General features: G+C 36.6%; 1 protein-coding gene across 2 annotated transcripts in view; it reads left to right on the top strand.

Moving 5' to 3' along the window:
* Positions 1 to 23,631, top strand: part of Alg1 (ALG1, chitobiosyldiphosphodolichol beta-mannosyltransferase) — a 45,518-nt gene extending 21,887 nt beyond the window's left edge. Inside the window, exon 6 of one of the 2 annotated variants that reach the window (XM_069845976.1) lies at positions 23,418 to 23,631. In XM_069845976.1, coding sequence (XP_069702077.1) covers positions 23,418 to 23,616 — 199 coding nt within the window. In that variant the 3' untranslated portion in view covers positions 23,617 to 23,631. Of the gene's footprint in view, positions 1 to 8,449; positions 8,969 to 23,417 lie in introns of those variants that run through there. The other variant, XM_069845975.1, reaches the window with a different exon arrangement.
* Positions 23,632 to 27,551: the final 3,920 nt, after the last annotated feature.

The following is a 27,551-nucleotide window of genomic DNA, read 5'->3' as shown; positions in this document are numbered from 1 at the left end:
ACAGATGTCCAGATCCAATTAAATAATAATACCTATTATTAATTATTGTTGCTGGCAAGTAATCCTCTGAACTTTCATTTGTAATCTTGATTTTGAATAAATTCAAGTAAGTCATTTGTAGTGCTTGTGTAGGCTTCCGCAGCTGGTGTACATGGTGTGTGGATAAGCTTCGGGGCTTCTACCGCGTTGTCTTGGTGTTGGTGGCTGACGTTTCGACTGCTGTGTTGTCATCTTCAGAGCAGTTGTTGAATAAGGAAATAGTCGAAATCGAAAATCGAAAAAGAGAGGAGAATTGGGAGGACAAATTTAAAAGGTACGCAAAACGCGTCCTTGCAAGGGGTTGGGGGCTGTAAGAAACTAAATATGTGAGCTCCAAGCCTGTTGGCCACTAGTCTCACTCCGGGTTATGCTGCTCCACTGAAGGAGCTCTAGAAAATTTTGAAGGAGAAAAGCCGAAAATGGACTTGACCTCTTAGGTACCACATACGCGAGGGGGTTGGAAATGTGATCAAAATGATCACGGGACGGGACGAGGAGGATTGGCTGGTGTAGATCTGCACATAGAAATGAACTGTCATTTCGCAGTGCAGGAGGAGTCGAGAAGACTCTATCGTCTGTTGTTCGATGACAAGGCAGGTGAAGACCGCCAGGAGAGACGCCATGAATTCTTAATCTGCAAATTGAAAGGTTCCCTGTCCTTTCGCATTGCGACATATGTGATGTTGCACATGTATTTCATAATTTATATACTCTGAACTAGGGCTTTAAGTTGTTTGTTAGAAAAAAATGGGGGCTTATGGGGAAGGGCATGTATGTCCGTGGCCCATTTCTCTTAGGGCTCATTCCAACATTTGTCTTAACACCTTAGGAAAACCACGGAATACTTTAGGCAGGATGAGTTGTCTCAATATAAGAGACTAGCCAATTTGGCTTTTAGGTAATAGGTCGATTGATTTATGAATTTAGGATAGATGTAATTAATAATTAATTTTGAGTAATTAAGGGGTTCGTGGGGATATGAGTGCAGGTCCGTGACCCATTTCTTTTAGGAAATAGTCTGCGAGCTCGTATATATATATATATATATATATATATATATATATATATATATATATATATATATAGGGGAGTACTTGCGGTGATAGGTCGTAGGTTCTCCTCCTGGCATCTGATTGGTCCTTCGTTGTCCAATCCGGTTGAGGTCTGTATGAAGGGGAGTATTCCTATTAAATACTGGCCCTCATAAGGTCAGAAAGAGTGACCTTGATACCGTGCCCGATGTCCGGATGAAGGGGGGGGGGGGGCACCGCGTACATGTGGAGACCTGGTTTCTCGTTCCTAAGTATGATCTTGGAATAGACTTCCCCATGAGTTGCTGAGTTGTAACCCCTCGTCCTTGTTGATGTTGTTGGGATGTTGTTTGATGTGGAAGGCTTCTTTAACCAGTCTTCTGTATAAGTTGTCTCCTTTATCTATTATCTTGATATTGTTGAATTTGATGGCGTGGCCTGAGTCTGCTGAGTGTAAGGCTATTGCTGATTTTTCGTATGGTCCATATTTGCAGAGTCGGATGTGTTCCTTCCTTCTATCTTCCACCGTATGTCCAGTTTGGCCTATGTATTTTAAACTGCAGGAGCAAGGCATCATGTATATTCCGGCTGATTGGAGGTATGGAAGTTTATCTTTGACTTTGACTAATGAGTGGGAAATCTTGTGTGGGGCGTTGTATACCGTCTTGATATTGAATTTCCTCAGTAATTTCCCAATTCTGTCTGTGGTTCCTTCTATGTATGGGAGAAAGGCCTTCTGTTTCATGTTCATAAGTTCAGGATCTTATTCGTGTGCTTCTGGTCGTGAGTTCTTGTATGTGGACTTCCTTATAATGTTGTTGTCATATCCATTGTTTTTGAAGGTTTTGTGTAGGAATTGAAGTTCTGCTTGTAGGTTGTCAGAGTCACAAATTCTATGAGCACGCTCAGTGAGAGTTTTGATGACACCAAGACAACGCGGTAGAAGCCCCGAAGCTTATCCACACACCAAGTCATTTGTAGGCCTATAGCCCAAAAACAGAATTTCAAAGTGCACAGAAACCAAGCATTCCTGCTGGTGATATTGGAGTGGGGATTATGTCATTTGGCTTGAGTCTGTTGTGGAGTAAAGATTGGCTCCTCTGAAGTATGGTTTACTCTAGATAGTGTAATATAGTAGATATGTTTATATTATTAATCATTATTTAACTGTGTTTTTCATTCAGTGATTAAAATGTACATAGTATTAAAATATTACAGTATTAAAAAACACTTAATTAGTTAAAATTCGTGTTAGCTAGACATGTTTCAGGACTCAGCTACTGAAGATAGGACGGCAAAGTTTTGAAACATGTCTAGCTAATACGAATTTTAACTAATTGATGGTGGGTTGCAAGAACGCATTTATTTCTTCGTTAGCTGCTAACAGACCAATAAGTTCGAAAGACGCATTGCAAGAAACATCTTTAATTAATTATAAATAAATCTTCTCACCATTCGTGAGCTGCCACAAGGGACAAAGAGTTCTTAAGCACAGAAATTTTTACAAGTTCACTGAACCATTAATTTTGTTTTAACAATGAAATTCCTACAAGTACATAGCTGCAAATAATTTTTTTGAGATTAGTGGAAATATACCTATTTTAGAGAGGTAAGTGTTACAAAAAAAGTAAAGAATGCTACTGAACTTAGTTTGATCTCGAATATAGGTGATTCTTCAGGAGAGCAATTGATCCTTTCAATGCACTAAGGTTACAATCGGAATAATAGATGTAGGTATTCCAAGCCTCTTAAACACATCTTTCATGAAGAGAGTAGCGGTACCTCTTGCTCAAACCAGAAGTCCGATTACTTCAAGCTCTTTTAACTGGTATTTTTGGAGGTAATAGGGAATGGTAGGATTGTAGATATTCTTTTTTTCATTATCCACTTCTTCTGGCTGTTCCTCATCCGTTTCGAAATGCACAGTGGGATCAATTATGTATCCAGATCTTGTAGATTCCTTGAAAGCTATTATATCTATGCGCCGTGTACTGCCAGTGACAGAGAGACCATGTACTTTTTCAAAGGTGTTGTAATCGGCATCTTTAAGGGCAGTGGCTATAATTGATCGTACTTGGTGGTGTCTAGCGTTTCGCAGAGCTTCGCCGTGCGGACAGGATCCCAGGACGTGTGCAAGAGTTTCAACCTCGTTGTGGCAATGCCTACAACGGTTGTCCTGAGATCTTCCCGGCACAGCACGTACTGCAGCAACATTTCCAACCATTTTAATGCCATCGCGCCATTCGCTGTTGGAGAGTCTTTCGTGTTTACAAATCCATTTGTTGGCACCAGGATGTTGTTTAAATAAAACTACGCCTTTCCCTTTCTGTGGATGACGACACCAAATATCAAATTCTCTGTTCCTCAGAAGGTTACGAATCTTTGTAGCATTTAAGAAATGTTCATTCTTATGAAAGAAGTCATCTTCTGGAACAATGTTCAGAGATTGGGCACATCTAATGCTCTCCTCATGAACCTGACGTGTTTGTATGATGTATGGGTTTTGAGATTTGTGTAAACATCGAAGGGCATTAATTTGTTGTAATAGTGCTTCCCATTTTGTTCGAAAAATTCCTAGTCCTTTGTACTTCCTGTATTGATCCGTTAAAGGATTCACTAACTTAGAGATCTGATTTCCCTCCTATAATAATATTTATTTCTCCAGTTAGACAGCCATCTTATGTACATTTTGTGTATTGGCGAGTAGTTTATATAATTTGATTCATCATAATGTTACCTGTATGAGATTCAGGCATGCGATATTTTGTATAATAGAACTATATACACGATATTATAATAATATTGCATATCGATGGCTCAAAAGTGATACCTCGTATCTTACATTTGCAGGTAAATAAAAAAAACTTCGAAATTATTTTCTCAAAATAGACAAACTTCTTATATATGTTTCTGCTTTGCAAGATCTTCTATTCGAGAACAAAATATTAGTACACTGTCCAATTTTGTGAACACAGTAATAATGTAGTTAGTCTAAATAATAATAATGTAGTTAAACTAAATTACTAAATTTTTGTAGATAGAGTTATCTCTTCTTAGCCATCGATGTACGATAATTTGATTACGGTACTTGTTTATTTACTTATTTATGCATTCATTAATTCTTATTTATTTCTTTATTACAGACTCTAGTTCATGGTCTGATGACGAGGTTATGTGCTCTGTAGACTGTATTTTTAATTTCTATAAAATTAATGCACTCATGCGCTATTTCTAGTAACTAATAGGCATATTTATCTTTCTCACTGAAACTTCTGTTCCTGATTTCTTTCTGGTTCGTATTAGTCTATATCTATTGCAAATTTTGACAACAATAAAAGCAATGCCTCACATCAGTTTAGCAGCCAATGTCCACTTTTTATTCATTCATGTCCCATTGCGTCACTTGTGAAATTCAAAGTTGCTTGGTTAACGATCCAATAACTAGTGGCCCATTAAATTTCTCTCCTGCAACCCGACAATCCACTAACTTTAAAGATCCACTAACTAATAGAGGAATACATTATTTATAGATCTGTTTTCTTGCAACCCAGCATGAGTGTTTTTAATACTGTAATATTTTAATACAGTACTATGTATATTTGAATGATTAGTGTAATATAGTATTGTTCTATTCATACTACATTAGCATATTTCAGGTCAATTTTGAAGTGTAAAATGGCCTACCTTTCTGCAATGCCTCTCATTGTCAGTGAGCGTCAAAGTATGATGTCATGTGCTAAGCGGCAACAGAAGCACTATGTTTAGTCTGTTGTCACCCTATAGTTAAATTTAAGTGTAATTGGGTATTTTAGAAGTAGTTATTTATTTCCATTTATATTAGTTACAAGTTTTCCCATGTATAATATAACATTGCATATGTAATAATAGCCAGTGCTGTAGTTGAAAAAACATTTTAGGGTGTACTGTTGAAATCTCCTTGATTAGAATAGACTCTATACGGACTCGTACTGCACTTCTATGTCAAGGTTATTTCAACAGCATGCAATCTCCTCTGCAGACCTCTTTCCAGATCACAGCCACAATTGCTCATAAGGCATGGGGTTAAATGCTGACACTGGTGGCCCAACACATTTTTGGGAATGAAAGTCTAGAAATTCTTTTATTAGAAGAGTATTCCTTTTCTTAGTCCAGATATCGTACATTACATTAGTGCACCTTCACATTCTGAAGTTTAAATTTGAATAGAATCTATTACAGAGCTATATAACAAACTACAAAGCACTGGTGGTTTCACATTATAGTCAGTATATTTCCTGAAGGTCTGAATGTAGGCCTACTTTCGCTTTTCTTCGAGATGGAAAATGTTAATACAAGTTTGAGATGTATATAGCACTATAGGTTATATATGTTTGTATTTACATTTTTTTTTTTACCTGTCTTCCATTTTGTATTGCTAATCTTAGATGTCAATGTAAGCAGGATGTTTGTGTGGGATTGATAAGCCTCTGCTTGAAGTTTTCTGCCAGGCTTCTGTAAATTTGACTAGGGTTTATTTCAACTATCTTTGTCCTGCTGCGTAGCTCACTATCTTTGAAAACTGTCTGTTTTGAAGCGGAGAATGCCTCCTCAACATAAGATGCTGGCGAATGTAATATAGATTCAAAGATCTTAACAGTACAGTACGCTTTTAAACTTCTGGAATTGTTAGATCTCTCATAATAAGGTCATCACAGACTACTGCCATATTCTGAACAAAAGCAACAGACATCGTAATTTTAGCTAAACTTGCGTATTTAGATCTTTATTTAGAATTTCTTTACTTATTATTGGAGGCTTCAGTCTTGAGGTGCCGTGTTTTGAGATTAGTAGGCCTATTAATTAGGAATACTGCAACGGTCTGCAAGCTTTAAATTAACAAATTGCAACTATTCTTGGTGCCAGAGCATGGTTTTCGATAAAACAACGAATTTACAAGCGTTTAAGTAAAGGATATGAGATGTCAGGCTGTTACTTTTATACCAGATATCAAAATTAAATATTTTCAGACATTTTACGTCCTCCATTTCAAAGTGTATTAAACAATAGACTCGACGGCAGTTCGGAAGGCGGTCAGCTGCTATAGGCGCCGTAGCATTTCTGGTAAGTGACGTCACAAGCTTGTACATTAGAATCAATTGGAATCATTCTATAACAAGCACTTCCGAAGTTCGTTTGTTCACATGTGAGTGTTTCAATACATTGAATAAGAACTACTACATTTACTGTGTGTGTGTGTAAGATAAATAAATGGAAGAAGAGACTGTAAAAAGAGAAGTATTGCACAGGCAGGAGCGGAAAATAGTGTTTAAGGTGTATAATTATTTTAAAAACGTTGACGAGCAAAATGCTGCCAGCCATCTTGATGCTGGCTGCAACGTTGCCAACATGCAAGAAACAACTGCAGAAGCATGTGGTGTAGGATTGAGAACCGTGCAAAGGATACTGTTAGTGAAGAAAAGAAAGGTTTGTTTGGTGTCATGCTTACAGTAATCAACAACTAAGGTCATTATTGTTTTTTGATAATTTCAATTCTCTCCTGTGCTATTTGTATTGCACGTGCGCATGAAGTACGATGTGGTAATGTTGTACACTGCCTTGCTCTCTCTATCTGTCTCTCTCGACGCAAACACTAGCAGACTACCACCTTCCGAATTGCCATCGAATAGTTGAATATAATGAATGTTTTCGAGTCTATATTTTTTTCCGGGATGGTAACAGCGAATTTTTTGAGACGGTATGCGTACTGGCCCAACTACAGCACTGATAATAGCGGGAGAATAGTTAGGTTTCACCCTTACAGTATAACGTAAGAAGACCCGGACTATATACACACACACACACACACACACACATACACACCTTGCGCATGCGCACACACACACCATATAAGAAGTGTCCACATTGTGTGTATATGTGTGTGTGCTTTTCTTTGGGATAGCTTATGTTAAGAGTAAAATTATGGTTAATGTACTGCGCAGTATACCGGAGACAGAACATCTAGAGGCTTGAGTGACGTCACAGCGGTAGAGCTCGCACACAGCAGAATTGTTCGTTACACTACTAACTGAAAACGTTGACCACTTACCTCATGCTGCTAATCTGTGTCACTACCCATTGCTTTACGTGAGCGTCCATAGAGAAATGGCTCTGTCTAAAGTGGCTAGGAAATCTAAAAACTATGCATTACGAGAAAGTTTGGAAAAAGATTATTTGTTTACAGAGAGTAGAACTAATAAGGTTGAGATAAAGGAATTTTAGACAGTTTTTAAGCACCCAGTACCAGGGCTTATTGATGAGGAATGGATACAAGATTTAGCCTTTCTTATCATATTACTACGTCTCAGTTAAAAGCCTACACGGGAAAGATAGCTTAATAACTGACATGTATGATGAAATCAAATCTTTTATCATGAGGCTCACGTTATTGGAAGCTCAGCTGAAACTCGGGAACGTTAAAGGGTTATCTGGTTTAACAGAACAACAACATCTTAGATACAGTGAAATTTTGAAAGAATTTAGAATATCATTTGAGGATAGATTCAAGGAGTTTCATCTCTTTTAAAAGGATTCTGAATTGTTTACAACTCCATTTTCGGTTATGTATAATGTGTATAGGTTATGTATAGTATATAATGTGTGTACGAGTGTTCATTTATACAATTTTGTATAGTTGATTAGCTTAGGCCATTTTTAATATTTTACACTTTTAATTTTAATTTTGAGGCTTTTTAACATGAATGTTACAATGCACAAATTATTTGATCATTCCCAAATATGAATGACTACACATACAGTATATGGAACATATCCATTCAGAAAGCTTACTTTCATTTTCCTTATGGAGAGACCACTCACAGTGTTACACGCTGCGGCTTATGTACATGCCTAACGTGAAATATAATACGTTAATAACATGTTATGAATCAAAGGTAGTGTGGGTGTACGTCTTATCGCAGAAGCGTTACAATCATCGCTCTCAAGGTTACATCATTCTACGATCGAGTTCCTTCGGTTTCGCAATGACTAATGATGCTTTGCCCAGAGCAGTTTTAACCTTGAGACCGCTGCTGTACGCTAATCACACCTACTGTATATAACTATTCACAATATCGTAAAAGAACTTTTATTCTAGTACAGATATACACAGAAAAGACTTTCACTGATTCAGCTGTGCTCTCACAATACAGTAACTTTCGTTCAGAAAATGTTTTGCAGATGAATGGTACCGTACCTGCTAGGTGCGGGAGGAGGGGTGGTCGGACCACTTAAGAGTAACGGACTCCAAGCTTCTACATGTTCTGTCCCGAGTGTACATCTGGGTGTGTCTGCCTGAGATAAAAATTTCGTACAAGTATAATAATTATAATTTCTTTTTTTAGCTTGAATGAATTGGTAAAACACAACATAAATGGTTGGAAGTTTGATGATGCCAGTCAACTAGCTGATCAGCTTCAGACTTGGTTCCGAGGGTTTCCATGCAGTGAGGTACAGTTGGAAAGAGATGCAAAATTTAGGGAAGAGTTGAAAATTTTCCAAAAGTTACGTTGGCATGAAAACTGGACTTTTAATGCCCTACCACTATTCAGTGCACGGTAATATATTATTATGATTTTAACTACAGAGGACTGCATTTATTATGTGTTCAAGATAAAGGATGACGATCTTGATCTGAGCAGCATAATGTGTTATGCTTATGTTACTCATTTTTACATTTATACAGTTTAGACATCTTCAGAAGCCAATTTTACAGGATATTTGTTATGTACACAAAATAATTATTGTTTTAGCTTGTGTATAATAGACATAATGTAAACCTTCAGATTATCTCAGATATGCATTTATGATGTACCACTTGTGTACTCTACCAAGAATATTATAATATGTTTATTTTCCGAAAATGTATGATTTTTTGATAACTTAATCCTTTTTCACTCATAGTCATTACTAGGGGGCGGATGTTGATGACCTATAAATCTACTTAAAATTATTATTAAAATGCCCTTAAACTAAAGGAAAAATGACATAAAATTAAAATAAAATGACATTTAAATATTATTCACCATACTGCACCACAACTTCTTAAAAATTAGTCACCTTGTTTCAATGACTGCCCTGCAAATCTCTAAGAGAGTAGGCAACTTCCTGGAATTTAGCTAAGATAAAGGAAAAGCACATGCAACAAAATGAAGGTTTTGAGGAAAAACTATAGATTTTAATGAGGGTTTACAATGTGTTTCTATCAGGGGTGGTCCATGTTCGTGTCATCATTCTCTGTCTCCTCATCCTTCCATGCTTCTCTTTTGTTACTAGATCTTCCAGATGAGGGAGTGTGAATTACAAAACAAATTGTCGATGCAGCGTGCATTTTTTGCAATCTGTGTGTTAAAAATACTGTCTACTACAGTAGACATCCCTTCCGAACCACATCCTGTCTAGGACACTGTGAAAGTTTCCCCCCTTCCAAACATAAATTCTAAATAATTTCAAGGAAAAATTGTTCCAGGGCCAGGTATCGATTCCGGGACCCTTCGCTTAGCGCGCGAACGCTCTTCCGACTGAGTTACCCCAGGAACTATACACGACACCGTCACAATTTTTCCTTTGTATCCACACGACTCAAAATATGAGCTGACAAGACACCAGAACTCAACTATGAGTGCACACAAATACTTGTGTGACTTAAATTGTGGCTTTCTGTTAATGTACCTCCAGTATTGAAGAGCGTTCGCTCGCTAAGTGAAGGGTCCCGGGATCGATACCTGGCCCTGGAACAATTTTTCCTTGAAATTATTCAAACCTGCTTTACAGGAAGCTACTACCTGAAAGCCAGATTTGTATAATAAATTCTAAAGACACCCTCGTACCGACAAAAGAACAGTAGCTGTCAAAGCTCTCACTTAAACTAACCTATTGTCAAGCATTTTATATTACTTCCGTTGTGTGAAGTGAAGCCTTCAGTGGAATGAGGGATGGACTGTTTCAAACTATAAAACTCAAACTTCACTGTTATTCACTTATTCAGTAGGTAATTACTACTGACCTATTTGCTTAGAAAATTATGTAACAGACCTATCGGTAAATAAAAAAATAAAATCCATTCCAAATGATCTAAAAGTTCTTCAAAGTATTAAAATTGACAAAAAATGCCGAAAAAAAAAATAAAAATGACCTATTACTTCAAAAACGTCAAAAAAATGCAATATAAGAAACTATTTTTTTACGTTGATATTAACATAGAAAGGATTTCTATATTAATAGGCATCATCCTAATGTGAAAAATAAGAAGATGACTTTTCATCAACATCCACCCCCTAGTCATAACATAGCGAATCGTAATGGCTATCATCATTTGACCTGTTAATCTCTCACCAATGTTTTATTCTTTTTGACAGTTCCATTTGTAAGTTTGAACCCAATTAAGGGCAAAGGATTTTTAAGGATGATAATTCTTTATGCCTGCCATGATGATCTAGTGGCTAGAGTGCTGGACTTGCAATTCTGTGGACCTGAGTTTGATCCCCAGCATACTCCCAATTTGTAACTTGTGATGGGCAAGCCTGTGGTTCAGATAACGGGTTTTCTCCAGGCACTCCGGTTTCCCTGCAGCATCTCAACAAATCTCCAACATCATCTCATCTTATTGTAGGTGTAGCATAGACCAGTCTCCTATAGTGCACCCTGGGCAACAGCTGTCGGTAAATTAGTCTACACAACTGGCTTCATATGGGTGAATGACGAAAATTTAAGTACCTGCCATTGGAAAGAATAATTCTTTGCATAGTTTTATTTTTTTTATTTGGTGTAATAAACTTCATCTTATAGGAGTTATAGGTGCCCCTGCACCAGGAATGAAAATCACCCTTGCCAAATGTCTTAGCTCAACCTAACTGCAAGCATTGGAAAATAACTCATTCTGTCACACATAGTTTTCACGTACTGGTAAGTCATTGCTCATTTTAGTTACAATGGCTGTGAATCATATTTTAACGTAGTTGTCCATGCAAAAAAGTATGTTTTTGAACCACGATGTCTTAAAAGTTAAAAATATTGTAGTAGGTTATTTTGTATGTTCTAAATATGAATTTACTATATTTATATTTTTCATAGTTTGGCAACAATCAGAATTTAAAATATTGGTTTAACAAAGAACACGGTTTCATTCATTGAAGTTTTCTTACTGTGTAAAGGAAGATGGAAAAATGATTTCACTGCATTTCGAAAAAGGAGAGCCTTGTTTATAAATGCCCTTAAAATGAAAAAAATATATAACTTTTTTAATAGTTACCCACCGTAAAAATAATTTTAAAAAATATAGAACACAAAATGCAATTCATTTTTACAGACAAAAAAAAAGTGTTTATTTCTTTAGAATATATTAATTCCACTGTGAAAATTTCAGAAAGTTGACTTAAATATCATGTTGGTTTTAAATAAAAATAACTCACCGGAACAAAGGAGCTCAGCAGGTAGGCTCTCCCGTCGTACAGAATGTTTCGCGATCGAAGTCAGGGAGATGAACGTTTGAGATTACTCATCGTTATGAAGTCTCGCAAATGCTGCGACCGCAACACATAGCAAGCGATTTTCAACTGTTGGAACAAAAATTAATAATTTTATTAATTTAATTATTCACAATTTTTTTAGATAAAGTCATAAAACTTGGGAGATGGATTAGGAATAAGATTTTCTTTAATGCGAATGAAATTCGCATGAATTTAATTTGTTGCATTCGAATATAAAACTATTTCTTTCCTTCAATGAGGTGTTTTTATGAGCATGCTTTAATATTATTCGGATTAGTCTTTAAGGTATGAAAATATGGTTATTGAGGTTTACAATGGCGTCTGTTTAGTTTCGATGACACTTCATATATGGTGTCTAGAATATTTTAAATGATGGATAACATGTAACTGCCACCCATTTTTCAGTCATATATATATGACTAAAATATTAATGATATGGCGGTCATAGTTGGCAGTTTAATTTATTTTCATAATATTATTATATTAAAAGCCCAAAAAAATTCATGACATCGCTGGCATATTCTTAAAATTTTGTATTGAATGACCCAAATAGCATTATGCAGTTAAGGAGTAGTGGGCAAAATAATAATTTATTTCAGGGTAACGAAGTGTCAGGTGGACGTAATTAGTTTTCCTTTCAGCTACGTTCACAGTGAGAGACTTGTACCTGGGACGTGTCTCTGGCACAAATCTCAGATATGTGTCTGACACAAGTATCCAAGCAGATGTTGACATTGTTGTTACTATGAAAGAGTAATGGAATGGAGAAAAATTCTCTCCGGCGCCGGGATTTGAACCCGGGTTTTCAGCTCTACGTGCTCATGCTTTATCCACTAAGCCACACCGGATACAACCCCGACGTCAGACAGAATTGTCTCTGATTGAGTTCCAACTCTTGGGTTCCCTCTAGTGGCCGCCCTCTGCACTACGTCATAGATGTCTATGAACATAGGACCGAAGTCCACACATGTGCTGAGGCGGCTACTAGAGGGAACCCAAGAGTTGGAACTCAATCAGAGACAATTCTGTCCGACGTCGGGGTTGTATCCGGTGTGGCTTAGTGGATAAAGCATCAACACATAGAGCTGAAAACCCGGGTTCAAATCCCGGCGCCGGAGAGAATTTTTCTCCGTTCCATTACTCTTTCATCGTATGATGACGCAGAATATCTGCATGGAAATATCATATGTACTTCGGTACATTGAAATAATATATGATATGCGTAAATCACGAAGTGATTTAAGACGGCGCTTATTCCGTCGGATCCCGGCCAACTAGTCACTCATAACGAGTGCACCTCAGCACATGTGTGGACTTCGGTCCTATGTTCATAGACATCTATGACGTAGTGCAGAGGGCGGCCATTAGAGGGAACCCAAGAGTTGGAACTCAATCAGAGACAATTCTGTCCGACGTCGGGGTTGTATCCGGTGTGGCTTAGTGGATAAAGCATCAGTACGTAGAGCTGAAAACCCGGGTTCAAATCCCGGCGCCGGAGAGAATTTTTCTCCGTTCCATTACTCTTTCATCGTATGATGACACAGAATATCTGCATGGAAATATCATATGTACTTCGATACATTGAAATAATATATTGTTGTTACTGTTTAGTCAACTGTCCGAAAACAGGTCTGAACCTGAAAAGTGATACCAAGAAGTCACCACTAATGAGGCAACTAGGCCAGGAGATAATGGGGTAGAGTGACCAGTTCCTTTTCTCCTCCATTGCATACATTGCCGACTACTAGCTACATATTACACTAGTCAGACTTCAGATACATACAAACAGTTCTTCTTCCTCTGATGCATCATCGTCAAGTGAGATGTACTGCCTAATAATAGATGTATATATCAGCCAGAACAACCATGGGGAAAAATGGTTCCGAAGGGCCACTGCACTCAAAGCCACCTTACCTCACTCCACCGACCCTCTCCTCCGTCTGGTGCTTCTCTAGACACGCTTCATTCAGTGGCGGGTATGGCTTCGATCTCGGGACGTCAGTTTCAGGAAGAGTGGCAGAAAGAATTGTTTGTTACTTACAAAAAGAAGAAAGTCTGTTGCTTAATATGTAGGTTTAAAATTGCGCATATAAAACGCTTCAATATTAAACGCCACTTTAATCGGAAGCATAGGCTAAAGCTGACTTCGGTAATCTTACAAGTATTTATTTACAATTTTAAAAGCTATTTTCGTAATATTTGTGAAAAGATACAAAACAAGATATGTTTATGGTATTTTCAGGATTTAGATACTTATTATTTTATTAAGTATCCGGAACTGAACTTATTTAAAACTTTGAGTGCATATTAGGCCTACTTGATGCGTTCTCTCTCCAAGAAAGGTTTTCAGAAGTAAATGCAATGGACATGGAGATTTGTCTGTTCAATAATCCATTTGTATTTGATGTTACCCAAGCAGCAGAGCCACTATAAAGATGCAAAAGAGCACGCCACTAAAGTATTTAGGAAAAAATGAATTAGATCTCTTTAAATACCTACCAGAGGAGCAATTCCCTAATCCGCGCACATTTGCAATGCGTATGGTATCTATGTTTGGCTCAACTTACTGTTGTGAGCTGTTTTTCTTTTCAAAATGAATATGACCAAAAGTATCTCCAGGTCTAGGATCACAACATGCATTTAGTTTCAGTATTACGGTTGAGTTGTTCTATTTTAGAGTCAATTATATCCTTTTTAGTTAATAAGAAATTTCGAGGGCAATCAATAACAAAAAAATGAAAACCAGCAGTATAGGCCTACAGTAGTATTTCGTTTCATTCATATCTCATATATTTTGTTTAATATGTTTTAAAGTTAAATGACAGTGGAGCTTAGTTTTACTTTCTTTAGTATTTATAAAAAGAAACAATTGATTTTGTTGATCATTATTGTGTTTAATATGTTTTCAAGTTAAATGACAATGGAGCTTAGTTACTTTATTGATTTTCAAAAGAAACAATTTATTATGTTGAGCATTGTGTCTTTTAATATATTGTGCAGTTAAATGACAATGGAGCTTTGCTTTTTTCTTTATTGTTTTTAAAAAAGAAATACTTTATTATGTCGATCACAAGACAGTTCAAGAATTTTCTGTGCACATGATAAAGGAATAGTTATACAATTGAAAAATATATAATTTGCCTAATGACAGTACGTGGCCGTCATAATTATTGTACGATACGTGTACTTTCTATAAACAAAATACTGTAAAGATTTTGAAATAACAAATAAGAGCGGAGAAATTACTGATGCGTAAGGTGTGTCGAATCCACCACTGCACTTGACTTAGCAAAACAACTGCGTTACCCCTCACCTGTCAATCAAACGAATGTGGGGTGAGTAGGAACGTTCCCTCCCTACTTTGCTGATAGTCCCCATAGCTGAGCCAGAACCTCAATCAGAGGATTTGTTGACATTAGAGACAGAAATCATAGGAGAAACATTAATACTATGGCTTCAGATGCTAAACTCTTCTTGTGTTGCAGCACAACAAATGTAATTAATGAAGGCAAAAGAGAGAAAAGGCATATATGTTGGATTCGGAGTTTAAAAAAAAAAAAGACACTGTTAAGGCCTTTACAGTTCTGTTATGAATTGTTAGTGAATTCTGTTATTAAAACTTGAGGACACTCTAGGTTTTAAACAAGTTTACAGCAGAATTTGACGTATAAATTTCATCCTTTGATGTACCACTCTTTGCGTGTTCAATTTAGTTAAATCCCCGCAAAAAAATTGGGACTTGAAATTGTGTATTTCTTGGCATTGAATAACGCCCCTAGATCTGTAATATTGTCGTGTTTCAGTTGTCCGTTCTTGTATCTGTTTCAAGTACAGTTCCACAAACATCTTGTTTGAAATTCTTCAATCACTTTTTTTTTTCAATGCCACCAGGTTGTCTTTCAATGTTTCTGGTTTTCTCTCCTCACATTGGCTTAGTTGTAACTCACTTCTGAGGTTGGGGCACCTGGAAAACAGAGTTACAATACTCTGACAACGTGATAGGATGATCATGATTATGAGGCGCGAACTTAATCTGTTGTTGTTTTCTAATGCCAGGCATTTGACAGTAAAGTCATTTGACCTCTTGCACTCCAATATTTTTCAAAGATATTGTCATGGTCAGTCACTGAAGCACAGATTTTGAGGTGTTTCGAATCCATATCTTGGTTTGAGTTGCACAATGGGCAGTTAGGGGGCTGATATATTCCAATTCTATGCTGTTTGGCCAAACAGTCATGGCCTGGCCTGTTGCCAATCTAAATGCAGCTGCAGACAATTTGCGTGTTAAATCGGGAATTAACTGTGGATTAGGATGCAGAGCGTTCCATTTTTTCCCTTGAGTTTGTGTTATCAAATTTTGTTTGTTGAAGTCTAAGTATGTACATTTAATAAATCTTTTCACACAGTAATACGAAGATTTAGTAACAGGTCTGTAAGTAGCAGTGCTGCCCTTCTTTGCTAAAGCATCCGCATTCTCATTTCTCAGGATTCCACAATGGGATGGTATCCATTGGAATGCAATTCTTTTATCGAGTGTTATTAATTGAGAGAGGATTTTAGTTCTATCTGCTGTTTGAGATGAAGTTGTGTCTAGAGACTGTTGATAGAATAGCTGCTTTGGAGTCTGACAATATAACTGCATTTTTAAATTTACTGATAATATAACTACATTTTTAAATTTACTGATGTGGCATAGAAGATTCTTAAGACTTTCTCTTATTGCAATCATTTCTCCATCAAAACTTGTTGTTCCATATCCAAGAGATCTATAAAGTGAGAAGAGACAGCACGTAACACCTGCACCGGCACCTTGGTCTCTGGAGATCAAGGATCCGTCAGTGTATAAATGAAGCCAGTTTTGTGGAGGTACCTAATATTAATTGTCTCGAAAGACAATTGTTTCATTATTTCAGTGTTTACTTCTGATTTCAGTATTTCTTCTGTTGAATTTAAATTATACTCTATATTTAATAGAGTTAAAGGGTTTGGTTTAATTTGTAAGTTTTCTTTTAAATTCGGGATGTTGATTTTCTGTTTTAATTCTTGAACCATGGATATCAAACTTTTTTGAGTTTTTAATCTACAGAGAGGACTGTATGAATGCCAATTGTTTCCTGGTAATCTGATAAGTTTTTCATATTGAATCAGTGCTTTTTCTTCTATTGTCATTTTGATGCTGTTAATATTAGTGAGGAATCTCATAGAATCTATTGGAGTTGTTTTGATTCCACCAGTAATGAGTCTGAGAGCTTGGTTTTGAACACGTTCTATTTCGTTTATGAAAGGTGAAGTAATTAAAATTTCTCTGCAGTACATCAGCACTGGCTGTATAAACATTTTGTATGTAGTGTTCAAAGTATTACTAGAGCATCCCCATTTCTTTCCTGCTAGTCTTTTCAGAAGGGAGAATCTTTTACGAGCTTTTTCAGAAATATATTTCAAATGGTTGCTCCATGTTAACTTACTGTCGAAAATAACTCCAAGATATTTGGATTCATAAGTCCTAGGAAGGTGTTGGCCATTGTATTGGATATTGAATTCTCTTTCTTTTTTACCGAGTGAAAATATTTGGTAGTTACTTTTGCTTAAATTGAGTGTCATCAAATTTGATGTATTCCATTCACGTAGTTGATTTAGAGCTTTAAGAGCAGAATTTTGAATTTTGTCTCTATGTCTGTGAGATCCGGAAGTCCACAAAACTATACCATCTGCAAATAGTGCTGTTTTCATGTTTGATTCCTCTAGTAGGGAGGGTAAGTCTTTTATATAAATATTGAATAAAGTTGTGCTGAGGACAGCGCCCTGGGGTAGACCTGATGTGTTTGTCTGTAACTAGAAAGTGAGTTATTGAATTTAGTAGCAATGAATCTTGACTAAAGAATTCTGATATCCATCTGAACATATTGCTGGAGATACCTAATTTCTGGAGTTTTAGTAATTATTTTTTTCTCCAAACAGAGTCATATGCTAATTGAAAGTCAAAATGTTAGGAAGTTTAATTTACAGTATCATTATTCAGCATATTATGTCATTTAATATGACAAAATGAGTGACTTGATCGGCAGGTAGGCCTACAACAATTGAAAGACAAGCTGTTAAATATTCTGTTCCATTCTACTGTATAGTTCCTTCTGTCATTTCATTTTGTGTTCATAGAAATTCTGCTCTCAATAAAAAATCGAATTTAAAACATTCAAAATATTTGTCCGTTTTTTTAAATTAATTTACAGTGCTATAAATATTACTGCGGATTACCATATGCACGAAATCAGATGTACTGAGTATCACTGTAGCTTTCAATTGAAGCTTATCAACCCTGCTTCGCTCACTCACAGCTCTGCATGCTGATGCAGAGCGTGATTGCTCGAAGGGATGACGTCACAGAGCACTGATACTGCCGTTCACTGGCTTAAAGTATTTTTTTCTATATTTGTATGTTTGTAGCAGTTTCAGAGCCTCATTTATATATGCGAATGCTTCTGCAGCTGGCTGTATTATGAATTTCATGTTATTGTACAGGCCAGTTACTTTATGGTGACAGCTCTGGCCTGGCGATGCAGTGGTTTGGGCGAGTTCACTGCTTGTTCGAAGGGGTGTTCATTTTAGTCTTCTCCTGGCTGCATTAGTATGGGCGTACAGTCGCTCTAAGGACGTACTACATCACCACTGCCTTGTATATTGCAGTTTAGTGTGTTTGTTACGTACATTTCATTTAGTTACTTAAATAGTTGTAGTGCTTCTGTTTTGTATTGTTTAGTGTTTAGTATTTATTTTCTAGATTCGCTGCTATTTTCTGTTTGTGAAAATGCTGTCTGTTAGAAGCAAACTGTAAGGTCGGGTATTGCATTTGCAGTCGCGAGAAGTCGTGAGCAACATGTAGCGCTTTATGAAGGTAGCGTCAGAAGAAAAAACGTAACAAATCTTGAAAAACTTGTAGCAGAAGTTATTGCTGTGTCCGTGAGCAGTAATAGCCAAATAATAAGGGAGACTAAAGACATTGATTCCTGGGCTTCAGCTTCCTTCAGGGCTCCACATAAAGAAAGATATCGATTGGCACCAAAATCAACTGTGGACAACTTTAATGAAGCTGTCATAAGGCGAACCATAGCACGAGTTCTATATTTCACAAAAACAGCGGCCCACACTTAAAAAAACATTATTGAAATTGAAAGACTATAGACTTTCAGGGAGGTATCTCGACTTTGAAGAAAGTTATTTTAAAATTAAGATTTCATTGAAAAAAAAAAAACACAAAGTAATTGCCAAATTCTGGTGGAGCATCATAGCATTAGGGCCAAAAATTTGCAGTATTTGAGGAAAATAAAGAAGTACAGAGAAGGCCGCCCCATCATTTACATTGGATGATGATGATGATGATGATGATGATGATGATGATGATGATGGGAAAGGTAACAGTGAAGCACTTATGAACATTACCGGTATTTCTGCTCATTGTATTTCCACATTAGTGTTTATTAGTGACTATTGTTCCTAACTGCTGCTCATTGTATTTCCACATTAGTTTATTTCTTTAGTGTTTATACCATGTATGTATGGTGGGTCCCTATCACCACGGCATGGCGCGTCCTCAGGTTGCGGATAGAGGAGACGGCCTCCAGATATGGAGGGTAGCTGCGAATATATTGAATAAGCAGTCGTGGACAGCCGATAAGGGGTGGTCCTCCAGCTTGGGGGTTGGGCGAAGGGCTAACAACCCATCACCGTAAAAAACAGCTTGTTACGAATTCCTACAGTAAGCCTCGGAATAGGACTGATTCTCTGGCACGACCACAGCAAAGGAATAAGGTTTTGAGATTTGGCACTTGGAACGTAACTAGTCTTTATAGAACAGGAGGGGTAACATTAGTAGCAAAAGAACTAGCTAGATATAGAATAGACTTTGTGGGAGTACAAGAGGTTAGGTTAGATGGGAATGGCATATCACAAATAGGAGATTACTTGTTGTATTATGGGGAAGGAAACAATAATCACCAATTAGGAACAGGATTCTTTGTACATAAAAGAATAAAATCAGCAGTAAAAAAGGTCGAATTTATCAGTGGCAGGTTATCATATTTAGTACTTAAGGGTAGATGGTGCGACATCATAGTTATAAATGCTCACGCCCCTACAGAAGAGAAAGACGACTATATAAAGGATAGCTTCTATGAGGAATTGGAACATACTTTTGATCAGTTCCCTAGATATCATATGAAAATTTTATTGGGGGATTTCAACGCCAAAGTAGGACGGGAGGATATTTTTAGACCAACTATTGGAAAAGAGAGCCTACACGCAATTAGTAGTGACAATGGAGTTAGATTAGTCAACTTTGCCACATCGAAAAATTTAATTGTCAAAAGTACAACATTCCCCCATAAGGATATACATAAATATACTTGGACTTCTCCAGATGGATTGACACACAACCAAATAGATCACATCTTGATAGATAAACGGAGACATACTAGTATAGTAGATATTCGAACTTTCAGAGGTGCAGACTGTAATTCTGACCATTATTTGGTGATTGGAGAATTAAGAGAAAGATTATCAGTAGCCAAGCGAGTAGAGCAACAAGTTAATATTACTAAATTCAATATTTTGAAATTAAAGGACGAGGAAGCTAAGCAAAATTATCAGGTCGAAATTTCGAATAGGTTTGCCACTTTAGAAAGTTCCGACGAAGTTGAGAAAGAATTAGATGTTAATAGCGTGTGGGAAAATATCAGAGATAGTATCAAAATTGCAGCTGAGCAGAGCATAGGTTATTATGAAACTAAGAAAAAGAAACCGTGGTTTGATGAAGATTGTTGCATGGTAGTAGAAAGAAGGAAACAGGCAAAATTGAAATTCTTACAGGATCCAGTTGAGGAGAATAGAGATAATTATTTCAATGAAAGACGGGAAGCAAGTCGTACACTTAGGAATAAAAAGAGAGGTTACTTGAAGGAAAAACTGAATGAGGTAGAAACAAATAGTAAGAATAAAAACATTCGAGATTTATATAAGGGTATAAAGGAATTTAAGAACGGATATCAGTCAAGGGTAAACGTGATCAAGGATGAGAATGGTGACTTGCTTGCAGACTCTTCATCAATCCTAAACAGATGGAAAAACTATTTTGCGCAACTACTAAATGTACATAGGCCAAATAGAAATGATCGGGATGATATTGAAATACAAACTGCTGAGCCATTTATACCCGAACCCACGATTTCAGAAGTCGAAATTGCGATAGAAAATCTGAAAAAGTACAAGTCTCCAGGTATCGATCAAATTCCAGCAGAATTAATACAAGAGGGTGGAAGTGCATTATATAGCGAAATTTATAAACTTGTACTTGCTATTTGGGAAAAGGAAATTGTACCAGAACAATGGAAGGAGTCCATAATTGTACCTATTTTTAAAAAGGGGGACAAAACCAACTGTGGTAACTTTCGAGGAATATCACTTTTGTTGACGTCGTACAAAATTTTGTCCAATATTCTTTTGAGGAGATTAACTCCGTACGTAGATGAAATTATTGGGGATCATCAGTGCGGTTTTCGGCGTAATAGATCGACTATTGATCAGATTTTTTGTATTCGACAGATAATGGAGAAAAAATGGGAGTATAAGGGTACAGTACATCAGTTATTCATAGATTTCAAAAAGGCATATGACTCGGTTAAGAGGGAAGTATTATATGATATTCTTATTGAATTTGGTATTCCCAAGAAACTAGTTCGATTAATTAAAATGTGTCTCAGTGAAACATACAGCAGAGTCCGTATAGGTCAGTTTCTATCTGATCCTTTTCCAATTCACTGCGGGCTAAAGCAGGGAGATGCACTATCACCTTTACTTTTTAACTTCGCTTTAGAATATGCCATTAGGAAAGTTCAGGATAACAGGCAGGGTTTGGAATTGAACGGGCTACATCAGCTTCTTGTCTATGCAGATGACGTGAATATGTTAGGAGAAAATACACAAACGGTTAGGGAAAACACGGAAATTTTACTTGAAGCAAGTAAAGCGATCGGTTTGGAAGTAAATCCCGAAAAGACAAAGTATATGATTATGTCTCGTGACGGGAATATTGTACGAAATGGAAATATAAATATTGCAGATTTATCCTTCGAAGAGGTGGAAAAATTCAAATATCTTGGAGCAACAGTAACAAATGTAAATGACACTCGGGAGGAAATTAAACGCAGAATAAATATGGGAAATTCGTGTTATTATTCGGTTGAGAAGCTCTTATCATCCAGTCTGCTGTCCAAAAATCTGAAAGTTAGAATTTATAAAACAGTTATATTACCGGTTCTTCTATATGGCTGTGAAACTTTGACTCTCACTCTGAGAGAGGAACATAGGTTAAGGGTGTTTGAGAATAAGGTGCTTAGGAAAATATTTGGGGCTAAGCGGGATGAAGTTACAGGAGAATGGAGAAAGTTACACAACACAGAACTGCACGCATTGTATTCTTCACCTGACATAATTAGGAACTTGAAATCCAGACGTTTGAGATGGGCAGGGCATGTAGCACGTATGGGCGAATCCAGAAATGCATATAGAGTGTTAGTTGGGAGACCGGAGGGAAAAAGACCTTTAGGGAGGCCGAGACGTAGATGGGAGGATAATATTAAAATGGATTTGAGGGAGGTGGGGTATGATGATAGAGACTGGCTTAATCTTGCACAGGATAGGGACCGATGGCGGGCTTATGTGAGGGCGGCAATGAACCTTTGGGTTCCTTAAAAGCCATTTGTAAGTAAGTAAGTTGTAAGTGTTTATTAGTGACTATTGTTCCAGAGTATGAAGAGAACACAGTGATAGGAGCTCAAAATTATGCAGACGCTGCAATGTGCGAAAGAGCAATGTGAGACTTCATTTTTAATATGACTGTATTTCCCTCCCTCCATCCAGAAAACTCTTGCTCCGTCTTGGATCGGTCTCCCTCCCACACTCGAACCTTCCCCTCTCTCGCATCGACGAGCTGTCACCATAAAGTAACTGGGCTGTAAGTACATTAAATTTGATTACAAACCAAAATATTTTGTTACATTGATTTATCACTGTTGTACAGTTTTGTTTTTTACAAATGTATTGTAATTGTGCTGTTCCCATACTATCTCAGAAGAATGGATCACGCTCTGTCAGTGCATAGGCGCCGTACCGCCACTGTTCAGTTGAATCTTCTCTCCACACTGTGCTCAGTATGCAGAGATTGCCGAGCAAAGAGCAAGGCAGCTCCATGGTATGACGTCACAGAGCACAGAACATGCCTGCCACTGGTGTAGAGAAGTCATACACAGATGTTGAGGACAAGCTACTTAGGATGCGTCAAATTAATGAGATAAGAAAGAAAATAAACTACAAAATTTTCTCCAGGAATTGCAATGTGATGGAAAGAAATTTGAAATCTCACTGAATTATATTTTGATATTTCAGATCTAATATTCAGTGAGTGTCTTTTGGTACAGTCACCAAATAAAAACAAAGTTTATAATTATCAGGACAAGGCATAGAGAGCTCTAAACGCTAAGATTGGCATGTACACAGCCAATGTTTTGATCCGTTGCAGAACATGTACAGGTCCCGCGAGTAGATAGCATGTACTTTGTACACAGAGGCCACCCTTACTTAGTAACGAAACTTTGAAGCGTACAGTTGTATGAAGGAAATAGCAATGTACAAGTAAACTTTTACGTTAAATACATCACCATTACACCATTTCTATATTATACAAACATTATTAAAGGTACGTGCAATAAATTTATCATTCAGTATATCATTATTTCTTACTACTTTTGTAATTTAGTTTTTTTCTGTTACACAGGTTTGAAGTTTCCCAATTAGCACAGTCATATTACGAGATGTTGTACATTACAATGCCGAAACATAAACCAAATACATATAATGAACTGAAAGCATGTGTTTCAAAGTATGGTGACAATGTGTTTGCTATAATAAACTGTTCTGCAAACTTTGCAATATCGAAATATTATCACATATTACTCTGTGAAAAGATTTATTAAATCTACATACTTAGACTTCAACAAACAAAATTTGATAACACAATCTCAAGGGAAAAAATGGAACTCTCTGCATCAAAATCCACAGTTAATTCCCGATTTACCACGAAAATCGTCTGTAGCTGCATTTAGATTGGCAACAGGCCATGATTGTTTGGCCAAACACCTGCATAGAATTGGAATATATCAGTCCCCTAACTGCCCATTGTGCAAGTCAAACCAAGAAATGGATTCTGAACACCTCAAAATCTGTGTTTCAGTGGCTGGCCATGATAATATCTTTGAAAAATATTGGAGTGCAAGAGCTCAAATGACTTTATTGTCAAATGCCTGGCATTAGAAAACAACATATTAGGCTGTAAGAATTTCAGTGTTGATCGTCATATTCACTTGGATAAAAGGACTTCAAAAAAACAAAAGTTCAGAATTTATAGCAAGAACACAGTGGCTCATATAATACAGTGCATGACTTTAACACATATTTATACAATGCATTTATTTTCTCCAACATTTCACTCTTCAAGTTAAAAAAAATAACTCACTCTGTACATTCTTACAGAAATACACAGGTCGACAGATTCCATATGAATCAACATTGCAAAAAGTGTACGTAAAACAAATTTACAACAAAAACATAGAAGAAATCAGAAATGAACTGGAAAATGAGAGGTGTGGATATCTATTGACAAAACAACAGATGTAGTCAGTCGTTACCCGTGTTATTGTTGGTTCACTGAAAGCGGAAACTCCTGGTAGGCCATAGCTTGTGACATGTACGCCTTTAAATAAAGTGAATTTTTCTACAGTATGTGAATTATTTGAAAGTGCATTGAAACTGCTTTGGCCATCTGGTATCAAACACGAAAATTTGCTACTGTTCATTACAGGTGCTGGGACTTACATGGTAAAAGCTGCAAAATCATTGAAAAAGAAGTATAGAAAAATGATCCATGTAACTTGTCTGGCACACGCTTGCAGAAGAAGTGAGGTCACATTTTCCTATTGTTGTCAAGTTAATTGCAAATATGAAAAAAGTATTTGTAAAATCTCCTGGCCGAGTCTGAATTCAAGAAAGAATGTCTTGATGTGCCTATTCCTCCATGTCCAGTACTTACTTGTTGGGGAACTTGGCTGAAGTCTTGTAATTATTACCATTTGAATCTTGACAGTGTGAAGAAAGTGGTTCAGTTGTTTGATCCCAAGGACGTGAGTGCAATTGGAACTTGTCAGGAATTACTAAAAAAAACTCTACTTAAAAGACATCACGGCATATTTCGGATTTTTGCCTGATTCCATTGTTGCATTAGAAAAATCCGGCATGGAACTAGCTGATCAAATAAACATAATGAGATCTGCAGTAAACAAAATCAATTGCGTGGAAAATAGCATTGCAAAATTAGTTTCTGAAAAAATAAACAGAATATTAGATAATAATTCTGGGTACAAGATTCTAAGCCAAATTTCGGATATACTGCATCATTCCCATGATATAGTAGGAGATTTAGATCCAAGTGATATTGCTTGTTTTCAGTATGTGCCAGTTTCGATAAGCAGACTGTACTAATGCTCGTGCAATACCTGTATCCAGTGCGACACGCTCTATCTATACCAAGTGCCAATATATTTATTACAGCTTCCCATGCCTTGCCCTGATAATTATACAAAGCAGGTTTCTGTTTACTGCACATGTGCAGTATGTTGTAAGTGAAACTTATACAATAAGGGAGCTCCAAATTTTATTTCTGTATCTGTACATTCTTTTACAAACCAGGTCACTCTTTGCCCAGAATTCTTTCTCAAACATAATTGTACACTTTTAAACAATTTGTCGCTCTTTATTCCTCAATATCTTACCTTGTTTTCATTTCATTGCAGTTTCCATCACTGTTAACATGTCATTGAATTGCACTATTCCTTGACTAGTGTGTACATAGTTCTGTGCACAGAGGAAGGAACAATGTGTGGCTCATTTGACCACTGTACCACTGTGCTGCCAATAGGACGAACGTTTACAATATACCTGACCATTTAAAAGATTTGCCCATAAGATAAGTACTCTTTTCTAGACTTGTAAATCTCTATAGGAAATAAAGAGAGGGAACACTAACATTCAATGAAGTTTCCATATCACTTTTCCTATATTGCTATATATTATGCAGTAGCTATGTGAAATAAGGAAAGAAATTTATTTTATAATATTTATTAATGCCTATATTTATAATAACAGTCAATTGATTCGATAAGTTTTTGTGGTCTTGATCAAGTTACATCTTCAGATGGCGTCACAGCAGTGAAATTAAGAAAAATCTTAAAAAAGGTGATAGTTACTGTCCACACTTCACGAGATGATCTCTGCGAGGGGAATGGTCCTTGCGGGGTAAGAGACGAGGGTAAGGAAATGTACCATAACTCAGCGCGTCTGAAAGAGCAGGTAGATGAGGGTGGTGCCATTGACTGGCGGGGACAAAGTTCAGTGACACTCGACTTGAAAACGTTGGTTTTGCAAGCATTTTAGTTACTGTTGACATTTTATTGTATGATGTTGGTGTTGTAAATACTGTGGATAACAAGTGTAGTTTACATTAAAACATTCTTAAGTCAGATTTTAATTTCTTAGGTTAACTTAAAGATCGTGTCAAATTGGCTGCATTATGCTTTAATTAGGCAATTATCTTAAATTAGTAATTTAGTAATTGCAATATGTTATATAATGAAATATCATTACAAATAATTTATCAGCATATCAATAACAACCTCATAAAATTACTTACAAAAACACTCCCAAAAATAATATACACTTATGAAAAAATAAATAAATAAAAAATTATTGGATTAACAATATTTTCACCGTTACAATTACACTAAATATAAACATTTACATAGAGATAAAAAAAATTGTACAGGAGAAAAAGTTCGTCCAAAGGGCTGACTCTGGAAGAGTACCCAAAACGCTCATTGCATTTCCGCGTTGAATAGCAATACTTACGCGTTGACGCAAATAAGTAGTGCAACGGCGATCACCAGTAATGGAGATCAAAATTTGGCCGATTTGAGATACCAAAACTTTAGCGTCATGACTCCAAGGACCGAAGGACTCCACAGCAAAGGGGACAAAGATATAATTGTCTAAAAGATGAGCATATTTATTGACTTTCTTTTTCACGGCTAATTCAGCAGCAGATGCTGCGTGTCTGGAGGTATTCGGCAAGTGAGATGGAGCTAGAGTGTCAACGCAAGTGGAGTCCCAAATTAAAGATTTTCCTCTAGACCATGGAATTAAGGTAAGACCATCGGGTCGTTTACCATCTGCGCGACTAATACCTGGTGGTTCCAAAAGAGACAGGATGCCACAAGAAGTCAGAGATCTTTTAATGATATCATTGAGTGATGTATGTCTGGGAATGCGACCCTTGCTCCTCGCACAGCTAAGTGCATGATAACCGTAAATATCAGCAATTCCCCTGCAAATACATTGGTGTGGCTGACAATTTAGTTAGACAATGAGTTACGAAATTGTTTAGTCAGTGAAATATTTAGTTAAGTAGTTTTAAAGCGAAGTAAAGTTCTGTTTGATTTCAATAGTGTCACATATCAGTTATCATAATGTTTACAAAGCGTAAAAATGGAAAAACTATACATAGTGAAGCATGACAAAGTATAGCGAATGTAATAAAGATGTGTGATGAAGAAGCAAGGCAGAAGAGATTATTGTCCTTTGATGAATGCTACAGAAAGGGCTGCTAAATACGCAGGTATTTATTTATTTTTTGTAATTTAATACTAATTTCATTTACACTGACTGGTGTAGTATAACACTGCCACTGAATAATTGCTTTCCGTAATTAACTTAATTATAGATATTAAATGTATAATATGTAGCCTGTATGAATTAATAATCCAGATACAAAGTTAATGTTTTACTGAGGGACAATGTTTTC

This window comes from Periplaneta americana, chromosome 14 (genome assembly GCF_040183065.1).
Source record: "Periplaneta americana isolate PAMFEO1 chromosome 14, P.americana_PAMFEO1_priV1, whole genome shotgun sequence".
Taxonomy (NCBI): Eukaryota; Metazoa; Arthropoda; class Insecta; order Blattodea; family Blattidae; genus Periplaneta; species Periplaneta americana.
This window is presented reverse-complemented; position numbering and strand designations above follow the sequence as displayed.